The sequence below is a fragment of the Buteo buteo genome, chromosome 19 (assembly GCF_964188355.1).
Source record: "Buteo buteo chromosome 19, bButBut1.hap1.1, whole genome shotgun sequence".
NCBI classification, from domain to species: domain Eukaryota; kingdom Metazoa; phylum Chordata; class Aves; order Accipitriformes; family Accipitridae; genus Buteo; species Buteo buteo.
Genome location: NC_134189.1, coordinates 23,772,500 through 23,795,966, shown reverse-complemented (window position 1 = coordinate 23,795,966; position 23,467 = coordinate 23,772,500). Strand labels below are relative to the sequence as shown.

Below are 23,467 nucleotides of genomic sequence, written 5' to 3'. Positions count from 1 at the left end.
CCCACTCACACCCCCCGCCCCCAACCAACAACCCACAAACACAATGTCAGTTCAAGAGAAAGACTGTTTGGCATAGGCACAAGCCCCAAAATTTCTTTATCCCAGCAGCTCTTCAAAGGTAAATCATAGTTAGCTTTTTTTGCACTTTTGAAGTTCAAAGGCACTGACACAGCTACTAGACTGTGTCACTGATAGAAACAAGGAGGTAGAAAGGACTAACACTTCTTAAAACTCTGCACTTACTAGCCTTAAAAGGCCCTGTGTCAGAGTCCTGCAGGAACGGGGCTGGGGGGAGGCTCTGTGTGTGTGTGTGCACGAATAAAATAATTTCCCCCACCAAGACTTCGCAAGATAGTACACCTTAGCGTCTCAGTGTTCCTCCCCAAACGGTAATTACTTACCCCCAATGAACTAATACATAACAGTCAACAACATGTAATAATCCAAATAGGATATGACAGAATATCTAAAACCAGACTCAAGTGGGTTCACCTTTGAACAAAAGAACAAGTGTCCTATAAACCAGTTTGGCTTTTCCTCATAAACTCTTAGTAAGCAAGGTAGACCTGAATGGTGGTATTTTGTTGGGGGTTTGGGGCGGGGGTGGTGGGTTTTGTTTATTTTAAACAAAAAAAAACCAGAAAATATTTTTTTGTAGTTTTAGTAGCAATGCTGGCCTAAGAATCAGCTAAGGTCACCTCGTTTAAAGCCTTACTGAGTGAAGGAAGCTTTTGCAAATGGATGCTGGGAATAGAGGTGCAGTTAAATTGAACACCTTTGCATTAGCGTGTTGCTTACCTCTGTATAAATCAGACTTAACAGGAGTTGCTTAAAGCATCTCTGATGATTTTATCATTAGCTTCAGCTCATTAGGAGAGGTCCAATTGCCCAAGTACATGTTAAAGACATATCAGGTAGAAAAATCTGCTTAAGTTTTATGCATTATCTTATGTATGGATGTTCCACTTAACTACACCCCGGTGATAAAGATCTCTTGAGCTGCCTTGACAAAATACATTACTGGCCAAAACGCCTGCATGCTGCAACAAATGAATAGGCAGTGGATTTGATCAACTGCTGTTTGCTGATGCATCCAAGGCATGTATCTTTCCAAGCCCAAGTGCGTAGTCAGCATCTTCACAGGTACTACAATTACAACATTCCAACACAGAGATCACAGGTTTGAGTGAGAAAACAGTAGTCACATTTGTTTACATTGGATACATTCATGGCACAAAGCTGATCAAGTTGTAGAAGCTGCAGGATATTGAGGGATTGGGAGCTGAGTGGTAGGCAGAATTCCAGGAGCAGATGACCGGGATAAGAGACTAGTATTTTCAGGGAGGAGACTGCTGGGATTAAGAAGAGGAAAAGAAAGAGACGCCGCTGCAGCTGCCTGCCGTCCTAGTAGAAGTCCTAAACTATAGACGTTTGAATTAATGAGATCATTGCCTGGGAGGAGTATATTCAGTTGTTTCTGAATTTCTTGCAGGACTTGCAGCTGACTTTGCTGATTCAGAAGCAGCATATCCATATTTTCCCTCATTTTCTTTACTGTACAAAGAGAAGAGAATGTTAATGCTTGCTATGTAAAAATACTTGGCATGGCTATTTAGAAGCCTTTTTATACTTACACTCTTCAAGAACAAGATTCAAGTGATCTGTCTCACGTTTCTCTGCACCACACCTTTGCTCTTCTTTATGATGCAAAGAAGGAAATTCAGAATGGTTTGCATCTAAAAGGAAGACAGTGCAAGTCAAGCACCCACTTTATCACCAATCACTAGGTCAGCATTTTAAATATGCTTTCACACAAGGAAAAGGCAGCTCAGTAACAGCCCTTCCTCTCACTCACATTTTAAACTTAAAACTTCATTCAAGTCACATGTTGGCCCAAACTAAGCCAAACCAGAACAAAGACAAGGCAGATATAGCCCCCTGAAACATTACAGACTTGGGGTTTATCACAATCAAGATGCTTTCCTCCTGCTTCCCCCATACCTTTGGGGGGGGGGGGGGCGGTGCTCAGCAAGTGGGTGGGGGGGGGGGGTTGGGGAGGAAGCAAAGCTGGAGCAAGGGAGCTGTTAAGGAATAGGACAGCTGAGATTTAGAAAAATGTAATTAAGGTATAAATATGTAAACCTCTTCTTTGAAATCACATCAGATACAGAAATCAACACATTGCAATACCAATGTGGCATATGTTTGATCATAAAAGCAATTTTATTATAGAGCTTCAATTACAATGATGCAGTAGCTATAGTTACTCCAGAATAAGTCTGCACGCTTTCTTTTGAAGCACGTGTAATATAAGGTTGATCTGATACTAACTATTGCCCAACTGCCAGGGTAAAAATGAGACTATATTTTGTTTTCTTATGAATTATAAACTTTTACAAAAACCTATTAAAAGCCCCTTAGGGCTCATCAGCAGAGTTACTAGGCCACCTCTCTGTACCTACAGGCTAAGTGGTCTCAAACCCTACCTTAGGAACTCAGTTTTGCCATTTCATTATAACTTCATTATTATTTCCATTGTTAAGATGAAAGGCTCTCCTGCTCAGAAATCTTTTTCAGGAGGAAAAACAAAATAAAACAAATTAAAAAACCAGGAAAACCTCACCCACAAAACACCTTCTTCTCATATGGTCTCATGTCTTAATTGCCCTGCTGTTACATGATCTGGTGACCAAGACCCCAACACCCAGAACAATTCTATGGGTGGCTATGCAAGACCCAAGATGAAAAATTAAAACATTTTTGACCAAGTATAAAGGGACTGACCATGTAAAGGTACAACAGAAAAAAAACCACAGTGACAGCTTTTATCCCAGAGTTTCTGGTCATTACAAGAACATGGAATATTGCCAAATCCAGAAAACTCCCCACTTCAAACAATCAGCTTGCCTGACAGTTTATGCTATGCTAAGAGTACTACAGAGGGATGGCCAGCAGAGACCTCCCACTGCAGACAACAAAAAGCTGCTCATTTTATATCCACATACAACAAAAATTAGCTGCTAGAGATTACCAAGGCCCTGATTCACAGTCTAAATCCTTTCCATCTCCCTAAGCTTAGTATTTTGTTGGCTAAGCACTTCTGAAGATCGAGGGCTACACTATGAAGCAGGAATTAGCAGGATCTGAGAGCTTTGCAGAGTCTAAGGTCCCAGGCAGCCTTAATGGCAAAGTCAAAACTTCAACTTTGGCATTTTCAAGGCACTTCTTCAAATGACAGAGATAAAAATATTATGTAGGAAGGGAAAAAAACAACCAAACAAAAAAGCCCCACTCCTATCTACAGCAAGGAGGAAGAATTGTTTAGGAACAAATGGAGACCACAGTATCTGATATAGCATTCCCTGTGAGTCTGTACAGCTTGAAATAAAACTCAACAGATTTTAATTCAGTTACCTGCTGTGTGTTCACTGGGTCTCTCTCTCAAATGAATCCGTTGATGTTTGACGAAGTTTGAGCACAGATGGAAGCTATTTCCACACTCAGTACACCTATAGGGCTTCCCATCCATGTGGGCTCTCTGATGCTGTAAGAGAGCTGTGCTTCTACTGAAGCTTTTCCTGCACATCGTACAGGAAAAGTTTTTCTTTTTCACATGGGTTTTGCGGTGAGCAATAAGGTTTGAGGTACGGCTAAAAGTTTTCTCACATTCCTTGCACTTGTAGGGCCTCTCCCCTGTATGGATTCTCTGGTGCACCACCAGGTTGGCCTTCCTGCTAAAGCTCTTCCCACATTCTACACACTCAAACGTTTTTTCTCTTGTGTGGGTTTGCAGGTGATTCAGGAGCCTGGAGCACCCCTTAAAGCCCTTCCCGCATTCTGTACACTTGTAGGGTTTCTCTTCTGTGTGCAGTTTCTGGCCATCAGCAATGAGGGCAAGTTTCTTGGAACCTCTTTTTTGGTGAGGGGGTTTATTACAGGCTACCTTCTGCTGCCTTCCTGGAGTGGCTGCCCCCCTGTCTGGGCTGTGGGCTTCAGGTAGCTGAGGCAGTACTTCTTGCATAATGTCTTCGGGGATGCCTCTCCCTTCCTCATTGTCACTCAAAATGCAGTTCCCTGGTGGAGTAAGAGAGCAATCTGACACTCCTCCTTCCCCAAGGCAGATAAACTGCTCCTTGCAAAGTAACTGAATTTCTCAGGCCTAGCATCAACTTGCACCAGATTCCCCTTTTCCAAAGGGCAAGGGAAATGATAAAGACTGAGACAAGAAGACAAGGAAAAGAAAAAGTGGCACAGGAAAGAAAAGAGAGGTAAGAAACCTACCTCTTCTCTTTCTTCCCCTCCCCATTTCCTTGTTCTTCCTCCCCTCAGGGAATGGTAAAGGAAAGCTGCCAAAATGAAGGAAGGAAAAGGAACAGCCTGAAATGTCCTACCCGTCACAAATATCTGGTTTTAGCTATTTGTTCCTGCAAACTTTGCTCAAAAGCCTTCCAGCCTGCTAAATTAGCATTAAAACTCTGTTTTCAAGCTATGCGTTTGGGTGGGGATGCTTCAACACCAAAAAAGTCTCCTTGAGCTTCCTTAGGCAAAATCAACAGGGGTGTTTAGGTTCTTTCTCACTTACGTTAGTTAATATTTACTGAAAAAAATTAAATTACTTCTTTTACAGGTCAGCACGTCAGGTTTTTTCCCTAATGATCACAAGAACAAGTGTAATTATTATAGGTATACTGTATATTCATGCATCAGAAGTCAAAGAGTTAAATCCTTATTGATAAAAAAAAAATAACTAATGGCCAATTAACTATCTCTTTCATATCTAGATCTAACATGACACCTATGCTTCTTGTAGTGACAAGCTAAATAAATTGCATTCCAAGGAAGCTCACAGGAAACAAACATGGCCCTTTCTTTCCTAAAGAATGCAACCTATGTATTTCACAAATGAGTATGTATGATTTGGTTATCTTACTCTGCTGACTAAATTTTATATTTACATCAGTTCAGCATTAATAGAATTATAAGTATCATCTGATGCACACTTACCCAAGCTTGATTTTTGCAAGCATCTTAAGATGTTTACTGTTAATCCAAATAGAGAACTTAGCCATTAGCATCTCCGATCTAGCTTTAAAATATTCAGTTACTCACACTACATATACTTCCATTTAACACAACAAGTTTGATTATTCCACTAACAAAAAAACAGGCTTTCTACATTCAAGGTAAAACTCTGCAGTAGAATTTCAGTCCTACCTCTATGACACCAAGGAATAAAATTCATCAGTAACATGTCCTTGAAGAGACAAAATCCTCTCTATTTACATGGCCACAACTGCCAAGATTAAATACTAGCGATAAAGCAAAAAAACCCACCACTTACTGAGGAATGGGGGCCCATCTCTTACATCCAGGAATTACACTTGAGAAGTAGCTTTCTCCCAGAGGCATAAAAAAGGCTCCCTCTCGCAGGAGCAGTCATTCCCTCACTCTATAACCAAGCAGCTAATTATTCCCAGAGGCCCATGCAGAGACCCCAGGTCTCTAATGGTGAAATGGGAACCGAACAACCCTCCGTTCCCATCCACAGCTAGTGCTGGGGGGTCACGCATTTCAGATGCAGCTGTGCAACTCCCTCAGACCTTCCTCACCCGTGAAAAAGCCTGAAAGAGAAGTGTGCTGGCTTTCCTTCACTCCAAATGAGCTGTATTGCCTCACTTTAAAACAGCTACTAGAAACCCACAGCAGAAAAAAACACAAAATACCGCTGAGCACCTTGCCCTAGCCTAGCATGCCATACCATCCCAGCAACCCAGGCCAGAGCAGCCAGCTAAGAAGGAACGCAACATCCCCAACACTGCTCGGCAGAACCTCAAGCTTCCCTCTGAGTTTTAACTAGCAGAATTCACATCTCACCTGTATAGCTTGCGATATCGCTCTTCCTAGGCTCCTGGAGAAGAGAGAATAGGGGCTCTATCACCGGCTCCATCTAGAAAAGGAGAGGAGAGGTGGCGTGTGAGGTGGGAGGAGGAGGCAGACACAGGTGCGGTGCATCTTGGCAGCACCCACAGGCTGCCTCAAAGGGGCTAAACCCACGCAGGCTGTTGAACATCACCCTTGGGGAGATGAGCCTGCTGCACGGAGCTGAAGTTTGGCGACCTGCGAGCTTAACCAAGAGACCAGCGCGATGAAACCCCATGTTACCTAGCCTTCGCCTCCCTCGCAGCACCAAGCAGCCCCATCCGAGGGCTGCGCTGGGCCCCGCTCCTCCCTCACCCTCACCACCTGGTCCTCCTTCCCGACCTTCGCGACACCCCCCGCCAGCGAACGGCTTCCCCCTTCCCGCCGGAGCCTCTCCGTCCCTCTCCCAAAGCCTCCGAGCAGCCCCTCAGCCTACCCCGGCCGGGCTCTTGGGCCGCCGGGCTGAGCCCGGCCCCCTCCCGCCAGCCGCCCCCGGGCCCCTACCTTCCTTCCCCGGCCCCCCACCTTCCTTCCCCGGCCGGCCGCTGCGCCAAGGCAGCGGGGCTTCGCTCCTCCCCGGGCCTGCCGCCGGCTCTCCCCGCCGAGGGGAGGGCAGCAAATGGCACCCGGGGAAGCGGTGCGGCCCACCCCACCCCTGGGGCCGAAAGGCCGGGGGAGGTGGGGGAGACGCGGGGCGGCGGGCCTGGCCCCGGGGCGCTGGCCTTCGGGGCTGCTCCCCCGGCCTCAGCAGCCTCGGGGCCGCTTTCCCCCCCCGGCCCGGCCCCGGTGCTTGCTGCCCGGCCAGGGCTGCCGATCGCCCACGCTGCGCCGGGCGAGCCGTCCCCCCCGGGGAGCCCTGGTCCCGGCGGGCAAGGGCCGCAGCGCTCGGCCTTGGGCATCGACCTCCCCCCTCAGAATCAGAATATGGCGGCGGGGGCTTTTCCTTCAGTGCCCGGTGATGGGAGGCGAGTGCTTTCTGGTGACTTTGTGGTTCCGTCACCTTGCACTCCGGCCGCGGTCGCTCGTTGGGTTCGCCCAGCCCTCAACCATGGGAGGGGGACTGTTTTGCTCATCCACGGCACAGAGCGTTAACCGAGGGTCCGTGGCCCCTTTGAGGACGGACGGCGTTGCCCTGGTAGAAGAACCAGGTTTTCTCCACAGGCTTTCGGGCCTGGTGGGGCGCAGCTTGGCGAGGCGAGAAGGGAAGGCAGGCCAAGGGGAAGGCCTGCCCTGTCGCAAGGGACAACACGCAGCGGCTACTGCGGCAAAGAGAGGGCACTGAAACTCCGGAGCTCAGAAACAACAGACGGACAGATGGATGCAGTGGTCACCCGTTCACGTGGAGCTCTGGGAACCAACTACTCAGCAGCGGCCCCTCTCCTCCGGGCACCTCTGTGCTTCTCCCTGGCTGGCAGGCAGGAGCCATGGGTGAGGAAACAGGCTGGAAGGCATCACCGCCCGTCCCGTGAGCTCTGTGAATGGGTCACCCCTCCCTAAGAGCACAGGCTTCCTCCAAAACCTGCCTGGATGGTTGGTGTTTTACGGACTCACGCATGCTGCACATGCAGTGCTGCAGGCTCGCAGCAGAGAAGGTCAGGAGAAGTGGCTGTGGCTCTGCTCCTTCCTCTCCTGGGTTCTCTGGGTACTGAGCTTCACCTGCAACTTTTCCACAAGTTGGCCTTTTCCACAGCTTAACTAGCCCCATAGTTCCGCTTCCCCGTTTTACACAGGGATATCCTCAGTTCTTTTTCACTGACCTTCACTTCCATACCCTGTGCACACAGATCAAGAGCTCAGAGAACAAGGCGGGCTCTCCCTTTCTATTTGAATGTGGAAACAAAATATTCTCCACACACACACTATAACAGAATATTCTGTTTGCTTTCGACAGCTGTTCCTTTCCAAAAGATGTCAAAGCTGATATATTCCAAAAAAGTATTTCAGTTTTGTTAAAAATTTTTAGGAAAAGAAACACCTGCTGTAAGAACTCTTTTTGTAATTATACCTGAGAGTCAAACATAATTGCCTAACTCAAAAAATTAAGTTAAAACATAAAATACCATTGTATCTGCTTGCAAAGGCCACAAGAGTTAAATGCCACTCCCTTCCTACCACATCTCTTTCTCCCCCCATCTTCAGTAAAAAAAAGTTAAGGAATTCTCCCAGGAGGCATCAGTTCACCTTACTCTCAAGGCAGAGGTTCAGAGGAAGACTAGATCTTGCTGACAATTCTTCTGTCCTCCAGAGGAGCCTTTTCTTCTGTTACAGTTCCTCCTTCTTTCTTTCTCAAAGGTGAACACCTACTAGGAGAGAAATAAAGCAGTCAGCATGCAAGTAGAGATCATGACTGACCTGTCAGAGAACTGATCCAAGAGTGACCTGCAAATAATTATGGCCATAATAATCCTCCAAGTACAACCACCGCAGACTCTCCTGCTGTAACCTACAAACTGTTATATTTCTACCCACATAAAGCTTAAAACAACAGCAAGGGAAAGACCCATGCATTTGCTCTTTGCTTACACAGAGCTTAAATAGAGAACAGAGACAAAACTGTGTTGCAACCCCTTATCCTCCCCAATGAAAAACTGAACTGATTGCTTCTCCATCTCAGCAGTGCAGAGCTATTTGGAATATGCAGGTGCCCAGGATCTCAGCGGCATCTGTCAGGTCACCAGAGGATACAAATTTGTCAGCTTGAGTATTATGTACAGTCCTTTCTTTCCTTAAATGAAGAAGCAGAAGTAATAGCCAAAATAATTTTTTCCTCTCTTAGTCTAATTGTAGCTGTAATGTACAAAAAAACCCAGCAGGTGGAGATCTACTACTGTACTATATTTATATTACAATAGATTCTTGGTGACCTTGTACTGGACCAAGACTTGACTGTACTTTAATATTGTACAAATACAAAATGAAATGTTGTTTCCTGCCACAAACAGCTTGCAGTCTAGAGTAGCGCTAATGCAATTCCCTCAAATGGAAAGCACTTTCGTATATAATAAACTCTAGCATGATTTATTGCATGTTTTTGCCATTTTGTAACTAAATATGGACCAAATTTCAGCTTTCCAAAATCATTCAGGACAAAAAAAAGCTCACCACATTCCCAAGGAAACTAAGAAATTACACAAAGCACGGCTATACACAGTATGGCTATTTGAATAACTGAGGATGCCAAGAACGCTACTTCAAAACACTTGAAACATTGTAATGTACAAATAATTGGAAAAGCATCAAAGGAGTTTAAGATTAGGATTAAAGCATGATTCACCACATTTATTTTTACTCCATGCATTTTGGGTTTGGTAGTATATTGTAGATGCATTTTGGAGTTTGGCAGGTTCCCTGGTTTTGAGGATTTTCTTGTTTTTCAAGAAAGAATAATGAAGTGAATTTCTCAAATGCAAAGGATTTGATTTTTGGTGATTGTAAACCATGCTTACAAGACAGGAGAATCTACCATGGGAGGCACAGACTCAGGAAAAGACTTCAAAAGCCACGGTGAACGTTAGCGGAACATAAGCTCCAGTGGCAACACTGGGATGAAAAGGCTAGCATAACCCACAGAAGCATAAACCAGGGAACACTGCATAAAACCAAAGATACCCAAAATATTCACCCCACATTTGTCACTCAGGCAACTCCTACAGCAGTAACAGATTAGCTGCTGGGTTGAAGAAAGAACTAATACAAATAAGTTCTTTGGTATGTATTAAGCAAGAAGTCAAACTATCACAGTCATCCTTTCTGCCCACCCTCCCTCCCGAAGGCCTGTGACACTTAATTCTCTGGTACCCCCCTAAAATCTATGGAAATATTAATCAATAAAGAATACCAGAACCTTGCAGGCTTGAATAAACTTTAGTAGCAGGAAGAAGGTGAAAACGCAGAAAGATGTAAGTTCTGCCTTCAAGAAACAAGGAGTGAGGAGAGGAGATTGTGTGGCTACATGGGAATTTCTCATTTAAAAGCCTCAGGGAGCGTTCCCAGCACCAATGGATGGATATTTCCTTCTAGGAGCAAGTCCTGACCCACCAGAAGCTTTAAGACAGACAATCTATGGGTTTTCTGCATGACACAACAGACGCAGGAGTTAATTCCACACACACACTCTGTAAATCAACAGCACTTCATTAGTTTAAATAAGCAGGCAAATTAATAAAAAGCCCTTCCCCAACAAGTCTAGTCATTAAACTTTGATTTAGCAGAAATTTAACAAGAAATATAACAGCAGATAACACTTGTGTTAAGGACTAATTATACTGGAAAGCAGAGATTTTCCATTTTAAATGGAAGCCATTTAAATGGCTTTAGAGGTATGAAAGAGTAACAATTTCAGAAGAGGGCATCTTTAACCCAGGTAGGAAACAATTCTGTTCCATCGCAAAACAGGTTGAAAGACCGATTTAATATCCTCCAAATCTGCCACCATCTGGGCAATCTAGGAAACTGCTTTTCAGTCAACTGCAGGCAGATACAGCTCTCAGTCTTGCCAGGTCTGGGAGAAAAAAAAACCACCGAAGCCATGGGATAATTCTGAAATGTCCCACTTGAAAAGCCAGAGGGTTGTGTATTCTGGTAAATTCTGAAAAGCCAGGTGAGGTTTCCCCTGTGTTGAAAGCATTAAGTCAGGCACTTTAGAGGCATCTAGAAGTTGTCCCACGGCCCAGGTAAATCTCGGTGGGACCTGGGAATCTAAAGGCTTTAGAATCCCTCCGCTTCTCAGCAGGGATGCATTCGCATCCCACACTTACCCCATATGTCCTGAGACCAGGGTACAATTTGATTTATAACCTACATGAGTAAAAGATACATACCAGATACATACCAGAAAATGACCCCTTTGCCAACCTCCCAGTAGAGAAGCCAATAAAGGGATTTAGAGTCAGAGGAAGAAAAGGGCCTCTTCTTTTGTGCTTGAAGAAAGTGATTGAAAGGAGAATTATTTGAAACTACCACTGATGTTGGTGTAGCCATTGTCATGACTCAGGAGACAAAGAATCACAGATGGGGTAGATGATAATGCAGTCTTGAAGACACAGTCTGCCCCAAGAAAGCCTTGATCTGAAATAGTGACACATCTTCATTTTCACCTGCATACTGGAGAATGTAACTTACTTGCAAAGATAAATATGTGTTGTGACACGTGTATACATATTAAAAAAACCAGCGTTGTGCTGTTAGCATTGGTCCAGCAGATGCATCCCCATTGCATCTCTGAAGTCCTAAGAAGGCCTGCTTCTCCAGATGTTTCTCAAAGTTTGCTCATTCCTAGATAATCAATTACATCTGGCTGAATTGGCACCACAATACCGGAGAGAGAGGGAGTTCCTGCTCTAAACAGGTATTTAGGGATACCATATGAAGCCTGACTTTCACCACCCATTCCTTCTCTTTATCTATTGAACAAAAAGGAGGACTAGGGTTCAGTGCCAGGTTCTCCAGTGAAGACAGAAGCCCATAAATCCACGTGTGTAAACACACTTCAGTAGTCACATGTAAATACATTTGAACACAGACCTGCTTACAGAACTGTCAGTACACCACCCACCTGTGCTCAGCTACATTAGGATTTGCTCACAGTTTAGATAAGAAATCAACTGAGACATTCAGCAGTACCAACTGATGGGCAAATGTCAGTGTCACTGCTCAGGGACTCACTGTCCAGGACTATAGCATTACTGATAGATGCTACAAGTCTCACACATAGAAAAGGCACAGATTGATACACTAATAATTACATTCATATTCACAAAGGAGAGAAGTGTTTTGGGATGCTTCCTCCAGGCTCTGGAGTGCCAGCTTCATTTCCCTGCCCTGCCAGCGGTACCTTGCATAAGCTGGGTAGTGCCAGAGCCCCTCATATTTAACCGTTTGCCACTTGTTGACTGGTGCAACTAGACCTTAGTCTCTGTGCCCGGTCAGGTATTAGTAAAAATCACATTTCCTTACCCCTCAGGGAAGAGGTAACTTGTCTAAGATTATGAATATAAGTCATCCAAGACTGTGAAGTGTTTCACCTTACGCACAGTAAGGCTCCAGGTCCATATTCCAGGAGTGGAGTGGAGCAGAGCAAGAAAAAGGACAAGGACTAACAAAAAAAATGACCTAATGTATCCAGTGCAAAGTGTTCATTGCCTGTGAGATCAAAAATTAACTCTGTCATCCTGAGCTGCATAAGACATCTACACAGCTGGCAATCATTTACTAGCTGCCTCCATCCATAACGGTATCAGCTAAACTCTGGACGTGAAAACTGAATCCCGGCACAAGACTCTCAGTCATCAAGAATGTAGATGACAAGATTATTACTGTGTGGGCAACTCCACATTTCAAACAGCATGGGATGATGATACTGACTACAATTATACATTTTTCATTCCACCTTATGGTAAGGAGCAAATGTTCCTGCTCCTCTGTGTGAAGTACAAATTATGTGTCCGACACATGGTTTTGTTTAAAGAGGAGTAATCACTAATCCGAACAGATTTGAAGACTAATACTACAAGGTGGATAGAGGTTTCTCAGCTAGGGTGCCTTTGGCAGCAACAGACCCAAAACACTATGTACAACTGAGCGGCATCTGTATTTAACCATGAAATAGCTACACCAGTAACAACCAAGCACAGCAGTTTCAGCAAACCAACACAGGGCGAGAGGCGGGCGTAAATCTAGGACAAAACTGGAGGTAATGGCAAAGTAGAAGCAGTACCCAGCTAATACATCTGGACAGATAGGGCCATGGCAAAATTAAAAACAGTGCTGAAAGAGCCTCAACCCTCACCTCACCTCAAGGTCCCAAAGGAGACGAGACATATAAGTCTATAGGGAACCAACAGGACACCTTCAAATGCAACCGGGAGAACTGCAGTGGGCAGAAGGAAAGTCTCCATCAGTGCAAACAAGAAAAGGGAAAATGGTTTGAAGATCGTTATTCTTCACAGTCTGTGAGACCTGGAGAACCACAGCTGAATGTAGTTGACGGCCACAAGCCTGTGACGGATCATACCCTGGGAACCACAGCAAACCACCACAGACTGGTACACATGACTCCGTATGAATTGCTAAAAGGGAAGACAGAGGAATCTGCACAGCATTTCCAAGGAGGAGGAGAGGAAGAAAGAACTGGGGGAGCTATCAAGACGCCAGTGTCCATGACTCAGTCCTTCTGCAAGACTTTATCTTAATAACAAGACTGTTTGGTTTGGGAACTAGAAGGCTGCATGTTATTTGTCAACATATCAGAGGACACAGAGCACTTGAAATGGGCGAGAGTCTGGGAAGGGAATGGTGTGAAAGCACAAGCAGCCAGCCAGGTTGTTAATAAATATTTTCTTTGTGGTTCTGTTTTTTTTTAACTAGAAATATTTTAACATGTTGGGTTGTTTTTTTTTTTTAAATCTGAGCGTAATTTTTTCCCCAGTTAAACCTATTTAAATGACACATGAAAAGATGGCCATCCATTTTAAAGCCCAGATTTACAGTACCCTGTAAAAATAATTTGGCTTCTGTTACATTAAAAAAATAAATTGAAGCACAGTATATCTGTTGCCAAGGTCTTAAAGAAAATCAGCCACAAACTTTAGACAGTATTAAAGCCAGAAAGCTTAGTTTCCCCTTCCAATCTGAATAATCATTAGGTCTGAGATTTATTATAATTATCATCTCAGTTTCTTAAGCTTTGTTTAATAAATATCTCAACTTTAAACATAAAACATTTCTTAGATCCATGCATCATATTTCACTTACAAAACAAATTGAAAATTCTAGTTTTTTTCTTTTCTACTATTCCAATTCCACAAACATCTTGTGAAGTCTGGAATAAACAAAAGAATTATTTAATACATAGCAAGTGTAATTCAACAGTTTACAAAATCATGACATTGGAAATGTATGTGGATTAAATAAATAATTAAATACACATTAACTTACAGAACTACTTGTGTGTATATGTAGTATATCCTCCTTGCTAACAAAAAAAGGATTATTTTGTGAAAAGCTTACTCTTAGTTCAAGATTTCTGAATGTTCAGCAAACAATGAGAATCAATCTCCTTTAGGGAAGAAAAAGGTTAAAAAGTATGCCTACAAAATATGATTAACATTGCTTACTTAATTCAAATTTGCTCATGTGATGATTTATACTATGATTAAAATCCTTACTATAAATTATTTTGGTATGAATTAAACTACTATAAATTATTCACAGCAAACCATCCTGCTGTCATCCTCCAGCCTTTTATTGCTGTTATTCTGACGATGCTCATCTCTGTGAGTATTATGTTTCAAAGCTTTTAGCAATGCGTCCCTGGCCATCTTCCCAGCTTTTCCTTACCCAGTGAGCGACTGGCTTCATTTCTATTTCCTTCAGCCATGCCGCTCCAAAGATAGGGAAGTACTTCTGAGCGACAGACAAAACACATTCCCAAACAACTATAGGTCCTCTTTCTTTTTCATACCCACTTTCTTTGTGCCTCCACCCTCTGTGAGGTCGATGTTGTCCTGTCCTAGGATCAGCATCTTCTTTTGCATTGGCATGTAAATATTAACATAAACTTCCTCTGTGCTGTACTCCTACAGCTGCCTTACTGACAGTTTGATCCCAGGTTAAATCTTCCCTACCTGTGATTACTTTCCAGGTATACATCCCGAGTACCACATTTCCAGCTTGCGGAGAACAGGCTGAACACAACTGCTACCACATTTTTGCCATTTACCACTTGCTAGTTAAAATTTATTTTTCAAGATCTTAAGTTGTACTCCCTCACAGCCCCTGTGAAAGACTTTATCAAAGGCTTTCTCCTCCTCCAGCTGACTATAATGGGCACTCTGCGGGTATGTAGTTCACTGCTTCTTCCTCTTGTTTTTCCATCTCATTGTCATGGTTTAACCCCAGGCAGCAACTAAGCACCATGCAGCCGTCACTCACTCCCCCCTGCCTGGTGGGATGGGGGAGAGAATCAGAAGGAAAAAGGTAAAACTTGTGGGTTGAGATACGAACAGTTTGATAGAACAGAAAGGAAGAAACTAATAATGATAATAGTAACAACAATAAAATGACAATACCAATAAAAGAATTGGAATATACAGAACAAGTGATGCACAATGCAATTGCTCACCACTTGCAGACCAATGCCCAGTTAGTTCCCGAGCAGCGATCCCCCCAAGCCCACTCCCCCCAGTTTATATACTGGGCATGACGTCACACGGTATGGAACACCCCTTTGGCCAGTTTGGGTCAGATGTCCTGGCTGTGTCCCCTCCCAACTTCTTGTGCCCCTCCAGCCTTCTTGCTGGCTGGGCATCAGAAGCTGAAAAATCCTTGACTTAGTCTAAACACTACTCGGCAACAACTGAAAACATCAGCGTGTTATCAACATTCTTCTCATACTGAATCCAAAACATAGCACTAGCTACTAGAAAGAAAACTAACTCTAACCCAGCTGAAACCAGGACACTCATGGAAGGCATTTTCTTATTTACACAACTTAATTTCTCTCTTGCAATGGCTAATTCTCCTGGTCAACAACACTCATCTCAGTGAAGCAACATTTGGGTATAAGGTCTGCAGAAGAATTACTAGACTGAGCTGTTTAAAAGGGACTGGGAATAAATCAGAAAACAATTAAGCATGCACAGTGGGGACAACAGAACTGTTTTCCCACCATATCAGGTCAGAAAGAAAAGTTGTGGTTAAGTTTGTTCAAGGGCACAGAAGCATAAAAAAAGTCTTTCGTTTCTTCTGCTTTGATTGACTGTGGAAAACACTAGCATGTAACTGCAATAGTTTAACAATAATTGTCCATTTTTTAATGAATATTCGTGTCAGTATTTAAGCATACAGAGACAAGCGTTAGTTCAGGTTCTGCAAACCTTTGCATCCCAAGCCAAAAATACGTGTGTCCTGTCCTCTTGGTTGACTCAGGACTTCCAAATGATGCCACTCAACTGCATGAAAGTGTCATGAAAATCTAGGCTTCTTTCTTAGCTTTTGGTAAATCCAATTTTTTTTTTTTTTTTCCCCCATGTGCTCTGAGTTTCCTTTCATCAAAACAGCCACCGTTCCTCATTTATAGAGCAGTCTGGGACTGCGTCAGGTGCTGGAATTCAGGAATCACAGAATGGTTTGGGTTGGAATGGACGTTGAAGATCATCCAGTTCCAACCCCCTGCCATGGGCAGGGACACCTTCCACTAGACCAGGTTGCTCCAAGCCCCATCCAACCTGGCCTTGAACACTGCCAGGGATGGGGCAGCCACAGCCTCTCTGGGCAACCTGTTCCAGTGCCTCACCGCCCTCATGCTAAAAAATTTCTTCCGTATGGCCAGTCTGAACCTACCCTCCTTCAGTTTAAAACAGTTGTCCCTTGTCCTGTCACTACAGGCCTTGGCGAAGAGTCTTTCTTAGGAGCCCCCTTTCTATATTGAAAGGCTCTTTTCAAGGTGTCCCCAGAGTCTCCTCTTCATTCTGGAGCGGGAATAAAGAAATGTGAGGAGACGGTTGCGATACGAAGTCATGCCGGGCAGCGTTAGGCGAGGAAAACAAGAGAAAAACGTGCGAAGGCTGCACGGCAGAGGAGAGGCCGCCGGACAGCACCGCGAGAACCGGCAGCCGCGGCGGGGCAGGAGAGCAGGACGGCCAGCTGAGGCGGCCCACGGCCCCTCGGCCCTTTCTCCTTCCTCCGTGGTTCCCCCACTAAACGCAGACGCCCCGCTTCCAGCGAGCCTACGGCTAGACCCAGCCACGCCCGGGCCCCGCTACGCGACCCTGGCCAGAGCCCCTGCGAGTCCCTGAACGGGCCCAGGGGCCCGCGCCCCGGGGGCAGGCAGGGACGGTGCCCCCGGGGGCAGGCAGGGACGAGAAGCCGGCGGCGGAGCCAGGCCTCGGCAGGGCGGCGGCCGCCCCTGAGGAGCGGGAGCGGCTGCGAGGTGCGACCGGCCTGGAGAGTCTGCTGCCGCCGGCGGGGAGGGGCTGCAACCGGCGGCCGAGGCCGGCCCAGCCGCCGGGCCGGGGCCGGGCCTGCCGGGGCTCTCCTGCAGCCCCGCCACCCGGCCAGGGCCGGGGAGGGGGGGGAAAACCTCCGCCCGCCCCGCCGCAGCGAGAGGCGGAGGGCAGGGCGGGCCGGGGCCGCAAGGGTTACAACCATAGAGGCCGGCCGGCCGGGAGCCGCAGGAAGTGCCGGCGGGGCGGGCCCGGCCCGGCGCCGGGGGGGAAACTTCCCCCTCCCCGCGGCCGGTGGCCGCGCCGAGCCCAGCCGGGGGCTGCGCCCGGCGACCCCCCCCCGTCCTCCCCTCCGCCCCGCCCGGGTCTGGGGCCGGGGCCGCGTCGGCGGGCGGAGGTGAGGCGGTGCGCGGCGGGGCGGTCGCCGGCTCCGGGCGAGGAACCCGGGGATGGGGGGGGGGGGCGGAGGGTTGGTTTTCCCGCAGCGTCGCCGCCGGTGCTGCCCCCCGCGGGACCGGGGGAGGGGGGAGGCGGTGGCGGGGCTCCGGAGGGCCGGCCGGGAGCCGCCGCCAGGCCCCGCCGCTGCCGGTAGCTCCTTCCCCGCCCCCCCGGCCTCCCGTGCCCCGGCCCAGCCCTCTCAGGTGGGGAGCGAAGCAGCCGCCGGCGGTAGGGGCGGCCGCGGGGTGTCCCCCCCCACCCCCATTTCCCCAGCGCCCATGTCGGCCGGGGGTGACCGGGCTGGCCGTGCAGGAGGATGGAGCCGGTCCCGACGCCTTCGTCTCTGCCCCTGGAAGCGGCGGAGCCGGGACGGAGTGGGCCGGGGTGGGGGGGGGACAGGGACACGGAGCAGCCTGGCCGGACTGGGCCGTGGGGGGCTGTGGTGGCCAGGCGGGGTGGGGACGAGGGGCCGCGGGCCGTGACTAAACGTGTGGGTCGTGTCGCGGCTCTCCTTCTGTGCCGGCAGGTGATGGGAGCATGACTGAAAATGAGGGGGATCTCCAGCCAGATGGGCCGGAGGCGGCCGAACCCCGCGGGGCCGTTTCGGACTTTTTCATGAGGGAAGCTTCTTCTCCGGGCTGCGACCAGGAATTGTCCCGTTCGAGGTCAGACCTTCTCCCCCCAGGGACGGGGCCGGAGAAGACCTCTCGCTGCGGCTTCCGAAAGCGTAAGGAGACGGTGGTGCACCAGCGAGCGTTCATGGGAGAGAAGCCCTACATCTGCATCGAGTGCGGGCAGAGCTTCAACCGCAGCTCCGACCTGATCCGCCACCAGAGGATCCACACCGGGGAGAAGCCGTACATGTGCGCTGACTGCGGCAAGAGCTTCAGCCGCCGCTCCCACCTCATCCAGCACCAGCGCGTCCACACGGGTGAGCGGCCGTACCAATGCAAGGACTGCGGGAAGAGCTTCAGCCAGAGCACCCACCTGGTGCAGCACCAGCGCAACCACACTGGCGAGAGGCCTTATGTCTGTGCCAAGTGTGGCAGGAACTTCTACCAGAACTCGGGCCTGCTCCGCCACGCCAACTTTCACACGGGCGAGAAACCCTACAAGTGCCCCCAGTGCGGGAAGCGCTTCAGCGACAGCTCCAACCTCATTGCCCACCAGCGGCTCCACACGGGCGAGAAGCCCTACAAGTGTGCTGACTGCAACAAGTGCTTCAGTGAGAGCTCTAAGCTGGTCATCCACCGGCGCGTCCACACGGGCGAGAAGCCATACTTGTGCCCTGACTGCGGGAAGAGTTTCAGCCAGCGCTCGCACCTTGTCCAGCACCGTCGCACTCACACTGGGGAGAAGCCCTACAAGTGTGCCGACTGCGGGACCTGCTTCAGTGACAACTCTACCCTCATCCGTCATCGTCGTACCCACACCGGGGAGAAACCTTTCAAGTGCTCACATTGTGGGAAGAGCTTCAGTCGCAACTCCTACTTAGTCTCACACCAGCGGGTGCATGTGTGGTAGGCAGCGTCGCTAGGTGTGACCTGGGGGTGATGTAGGATGCAGCTTCTGACCCCGGCCTGTCCAAAATGTGCCTAAGGGACAAGGGGGTGAACAAGGGTGTGACTACACCAGAGCCCCTGGATTATAGGCAGCTGGCCAGAGTAATTCCTGTGGCCCCCGTTGCCCTTTTCAGTCACCTCCTCCGCCCGACGCATCTCGGGCATGGACAAAAAGCGAGGAGTGGTTGCGGTGGGTAGTTGTGCAGCCCTGGCATCCTCTTTCCCAGGTACTAGAATCGGATGCCATCTGCCGTGTGGCCAAGGTGCAGATGTTTTCTCCCACCTCCCCATGAGGGATGTCTGCCGGGGAGCCTGAGGAGAGAACGCACAAGGTCAGGTCACCTGATGAGAGGCTGCTTGGTCATGCAACATATGCACGTGTGGTCGCGTCAGGGGAAATAAGATGGGAGATGAGGTCCTTAAGGGCCTGTGTTCCACCTGCAGCTGAAATGTTGTGACCGATATAATATTGCACAGGTCTATGGAAGCTCACCATGCTTGTGGTCTAAGCCAGCGTTGTGTCTCATACAGCAGTCAGGAAGGTCAAAGCTAAGTAAGTCCTGCTGAGAAGCTGGAGGCTCCGCATTATGCCACCACAGTGTGCGGGCCAACTTGAAGCACAGGCAAAGGCCGCTTGAGTCTGCTTGTAAAAGGAACGTGTAGGCATACCCTGAACCAGAGAGGGAAGGCATGCCTGCAAAGGTTTTCTGCAAATGCTGTGTGGATGGTAGGAACAAGGGAGCTGCAGGATAGGGGCACGGCCTGTTCTGGAATCTCAGAACTGGTGGGTAACCGATGTAGAAAACTATCATACCTGGAGGCTTAAAATAAAAAAAAAAAAATCAGAATCAGAATTATACTTGCTGCTGCTAAGACTGTGGTACGCAACTTGACAGGTGTATGGAGGTTGCCTGTGAGTTTGTACTGGTAGCCTCCTCGCTTTGCAGAATTCAGATTCACACATACAGTTCAAGTGGGCTGGTGTAAGCTGTGTTGCAAAATAGGACAGAACAACAGTGTACTAGGACTGACCCGATTCCATACCAGTATTTCTCAAGTTCCATTTTGACCAGTGTGTGTGCGCGCAAGTGTGTAAATAACACCTATATGTGTGTATTCACATATGTATGAACTAGCTTTTATACTAAGTGTATCTTCACACTCAGATGTGAGCAATCGTGTGCGCACACCATGGCAAGAGTCAAAATGGCCAGCTGTACGACACTGCACCATATCAGTACTTCTCAAAATGCTAAACATACTGTATATAGTAGCATTTCTCAATTAGAAGCTGGGAGAAATAAGTTTTGTACTAAAACATCTGAATTTTCATATCAGGACATTCAGTTTTACACTGATTATTTTGTGTGTGTGTGTGTATAAGATCTGGAATTGAGTTGTTTTATTTATATATCTATAAAAACTTTGTGGGCCCTATGGTTGCAAGGAACGACTTCTAAATGTCACTCAGCGTAGTACTCTCCCCCTCGTTTTACACAGGTACGTATCGGTGGCAGTTGTAGGATGTACCCTCCTCATGGTTTTAACTACAATGAATTGCAGTGCAACACTTTACATTGTTTATATTTTTGACTGTTTTGCTGCTGCTCATTTTAGAGATGATACTGACTGGTGTGCTTATCCAGCACTGCTGGAACTTAGAAAAGATTCCTGGTTTTGCGATGTACCTTACTAATCCTGCAGCTGGCTCCGTGGCTTCAGTAGGTCTCTGGAAAAAGGAATGCAGACTGAAGCTGGTAAAAGGACTGGAGCTATGGTAGGGAAGAGATGAAGGAAATAAAGATGCTAAGAAGATCGATGGATTTGAGCAGCTGCTGGCCGGGGTTGCTTGTGAATGGCTTGCTCTACAGAACTTGCTACTCTCCAAGGGATTGCAGGGATCCTTTCTGCAAGCCCCAAGCCACTTCTTGACACTCAACTGCTGATAAAATGTTATTTTCATATAGTTTAATAAAAAGGAGCTGTAGGGGGAGCATGAAATTGTTTGCAGCTCCTAGAGGAACAAGGCACCTTTATGTGCAGCTGCTCAGGGAAGTAGAAGGAGCTTTCAGAAATGGGGTGGGCTTTGTTTACACAGGAACCAAAGCCTTCATCTGCAAATGCACATTTTTGCTTTTAGCTTTGTGTTTGTTTTGGGTTTTTTTATGAACAGCTTCAAACCAATGATTTCTTGATTTCTGTTCCACTTCTGGAAAGTGGTTTGGAAATGTCACTAATGGTCATCTAATTGGTTCCAGAAGCGTCAAGATTTTCATTTGCTAGCAGACTTTCAGAAGGGATACTACAGCTCTCAGTCAGTAGGCTCATTTTTAGCTGACTTCAAAGGTTATGCTGCAGTCCAGCTGTAGAACTGATCAATTTGTGTGGGTCTGTCCCATTCCAGTTTAAGTTTCCTAAAGGAAATCTACAGCACTAAAACTGTTTGCCTTTCCCTGGTAAACAGGGCTTCTCAGCCATCTTGTGAATGCAACTTTTCTTTTGGCAATCTGAACGGACTCGCTGTAGCGGCTCGATAAAATCGAACCCAGGTCTGTACATGGCTGAGCTCAACTCAAAGGGAAATTCTCACATCGAGATTCTGGTTTGAGACGCCAGCTGCCCCTGAATATGCCTTCACAGCAGTCCTCAGAGCATTTATTTTCTTTTCTACATGCTTCGTAAAGTGCTGTGTGTACTTAACAGTGCTCTATAAATTAAGAGGATTGTCGTGCATTTATTTCAAAGATCTTTATGAACTTATTTAATACTGTATGCCAAATCAAAGTGGCCTTAGGGTTCACAGCACATTGCCAGTGCAGTAGTCAGCGGCTAGGACTGGATTGCTCACCAGTGTAAACACATTTCTGGAGTTCCTTTCAACAGCCAGTTAGTTTTCCCTGTTCAGTGTCACTTGGCTGAAATAATTCCCTTCCCCTAGCCTGTCTGCCTTTTACGATTTGTGATCGTCTAGCTGGAGAGGAGAATCTGGGCACCACCCTTCCTTTGCTGTTGCAGAAGTTACAGAGTATGTTCCTCTTCTTCCAGGAATTTAGTTGCTTTGTGGGCAGCACAAACTGGCAAACCAAATTCAGAAGACTGAGGTATGGGCAGGTGCAAAAAGTCAAGAACCAGAAGGTTTACTTTCACAGCAGCTAGCTCACTGGCTTCTCTACCAGCTGTCTCCTCCCTCAGGATCATAGTGGGAGACTACTGGAAAAAGCAGAAGGTAATTAGCTACTATAATTTCAGCAGACCCTCCCTAGCACACTCCATCCCAGACCCATGGTCACCAACTGGTGCCCAGATCCTCCTGCCAGCTGAGAGAGCTCTGTAGAATGCTGTAAATTCCTGTTGTGCTCATGGTGCTTAGATACTACAGTGATACTATGGCACTTTAGAAATACCTAAGATAGACAAATGGATGAATGACGTCTCTGAAATAAAATTTTTCACCCTAGAGTTCTGTGTTATTCCATCTTTCTTTTTCTTTCTTTCTCCCCGGAGTGACCTCCTGAGCATCACAGTTTCTTGGCCCCTGGCAGGACCAGATTTGGAAATACATGTGTCATCCTTCACAGAGGGATGACTATTACTTAGCACAGCTGCTGTGCAATGCAAATAAGAACCCGGAGGTGAGGGGTATTCTTAGAATTGGTCTTCATTTTCATCTAACATTTCTGCATGAACCTGAAAAGCCAGAGGATGGCACACAGTGCTCACTGTTCCTTTACGAGAGAAAGTGGCAGAACCTTATTCTGCAGTGACACACCATCCTGCTGGTGGACGAACCTGGTTCTAGCAGAGCTGCAGCTGCTCTGAGGCGATTGTCTTCCCAGTTCTGTCACCTGGGTTGCACGGGATCTAGTTTTCCAGTCCATTGCTGACAAAAGTATAGTGATGACTGAAATACAATTTCTTTTACATTCCTTCCTGCTTCGCTGTTTATGACCGGGAAAACAGATTTCTTTTGATCTTGGACAAGAGGTGCGTTTTACGTGTTTAATAAATTTTCAGAAGTATTTTATGTGTAATTGCTAAAGCAATTTTTGAGATACATCAAACAAACAAAACTGCCCTTGCATGCACAGCAAACTGTTCTTTGTGGCCCGGTTTCCCCTTTACCCCAACAACACTGGTCTGAATAGCCAGAGACACAACAACAGGAGCCTCCATCTCTGAAAAAAAGGAAAATACAGGATATTTCAAGGAGGTGGAGCAAACAGAGGCCAAAAGAGGCATTGCTGGGGTAGGCTGCTTTGCCGCTTTTGCTCTTGTGTCCCAAACTCTGAAGGGCCTTTAGCCTTTCCGTGCCAGACCTGATACGTCTTGTAAGTCAGCTGATCCACCTCTCAGCGGTCCCTTCCCTGTTCTCATTCAAATGCTTGCTGGCTTTCTTCATAGAAAATGCATAAATCCACCTGGTAACATTGCTTTTGTAGTCCTGACGGACTTCGACAAATGCTTGGTTTTCCTCTCACAGGCCTGGCGTTTTTGGTACACTCATTCACGTGAACAGATGCGAGAACCTAAGGAACCAGAGAGCATAGGGGCCAGACTTCTTAGGGGAAGCAGAATTTTCGTCTGTCTTTCTGAGACTTTCTGTGG

The 23,467-nt window shown here is 47.0% G+C and overlaps 1 protein-coding gene and 2 long non-coding RNA genes across 3 annotated transcripts; 1 reads left to right on the top strand and 2 right to left on the bottom strand.

The window, feature by feature from the left end:
* Positions 1-600: 600 nt before the first annotated feature.
* LOC142042131 (uncharacterized) lies at positions 601-3,910 on the bottom strand. The gene is made up of 3 exons (XR_012653628.1): positions 3,415-3,910; positions 1,635-1,736; positions 601-1,554 (listed from the first exon to the last, which is right to left on the bottom strand). It is a non-coding gene; the product is annotated as an uncharacterized LOC142042131 (long non-coding RNA).
* Positions 3,911-5,873: 1,963 nt separating this feature from the next.
* LOC142042132 (uncharacterized) lies at positions 5,874-16,909 on the bottom strand. Its single transcript, XR_012653629.1, has 3 exons — positions 16,261-16,909; positions 8,106-8,222; positions 5,874-5,947 (listed from the first exon to the last, which is right to left on the bottom strand). It is a non-coding gene; the product is annotated as an uncharacterized LOC142042132 (long non-coding RNA).
* A 171-nt stretch (positions 16,910-17,080) lies between these two features.
* On the top strand, positions 17,081-22,321 carry LOC142042130 (uncharacterized). Its single transcript, XM_075051681.1, has 2 exons — positions 17,081-17,259; positions 17,827-22,321. Exon 2 carries the CDS (start codon positions 17,838-17,840, stop codon positions 18,822-18,824), a length of 987 nt encoding a protein of 328 aa, XP_074907782.1. The 5' UTR covers positions 17,081-17,259; positions 17,827-17,837; the 3' UTR covers positions 18,825-22,321.
* The last annotated feature ends 1,146 nt before the right edge of the window (positions 22,322-23,467 follow it).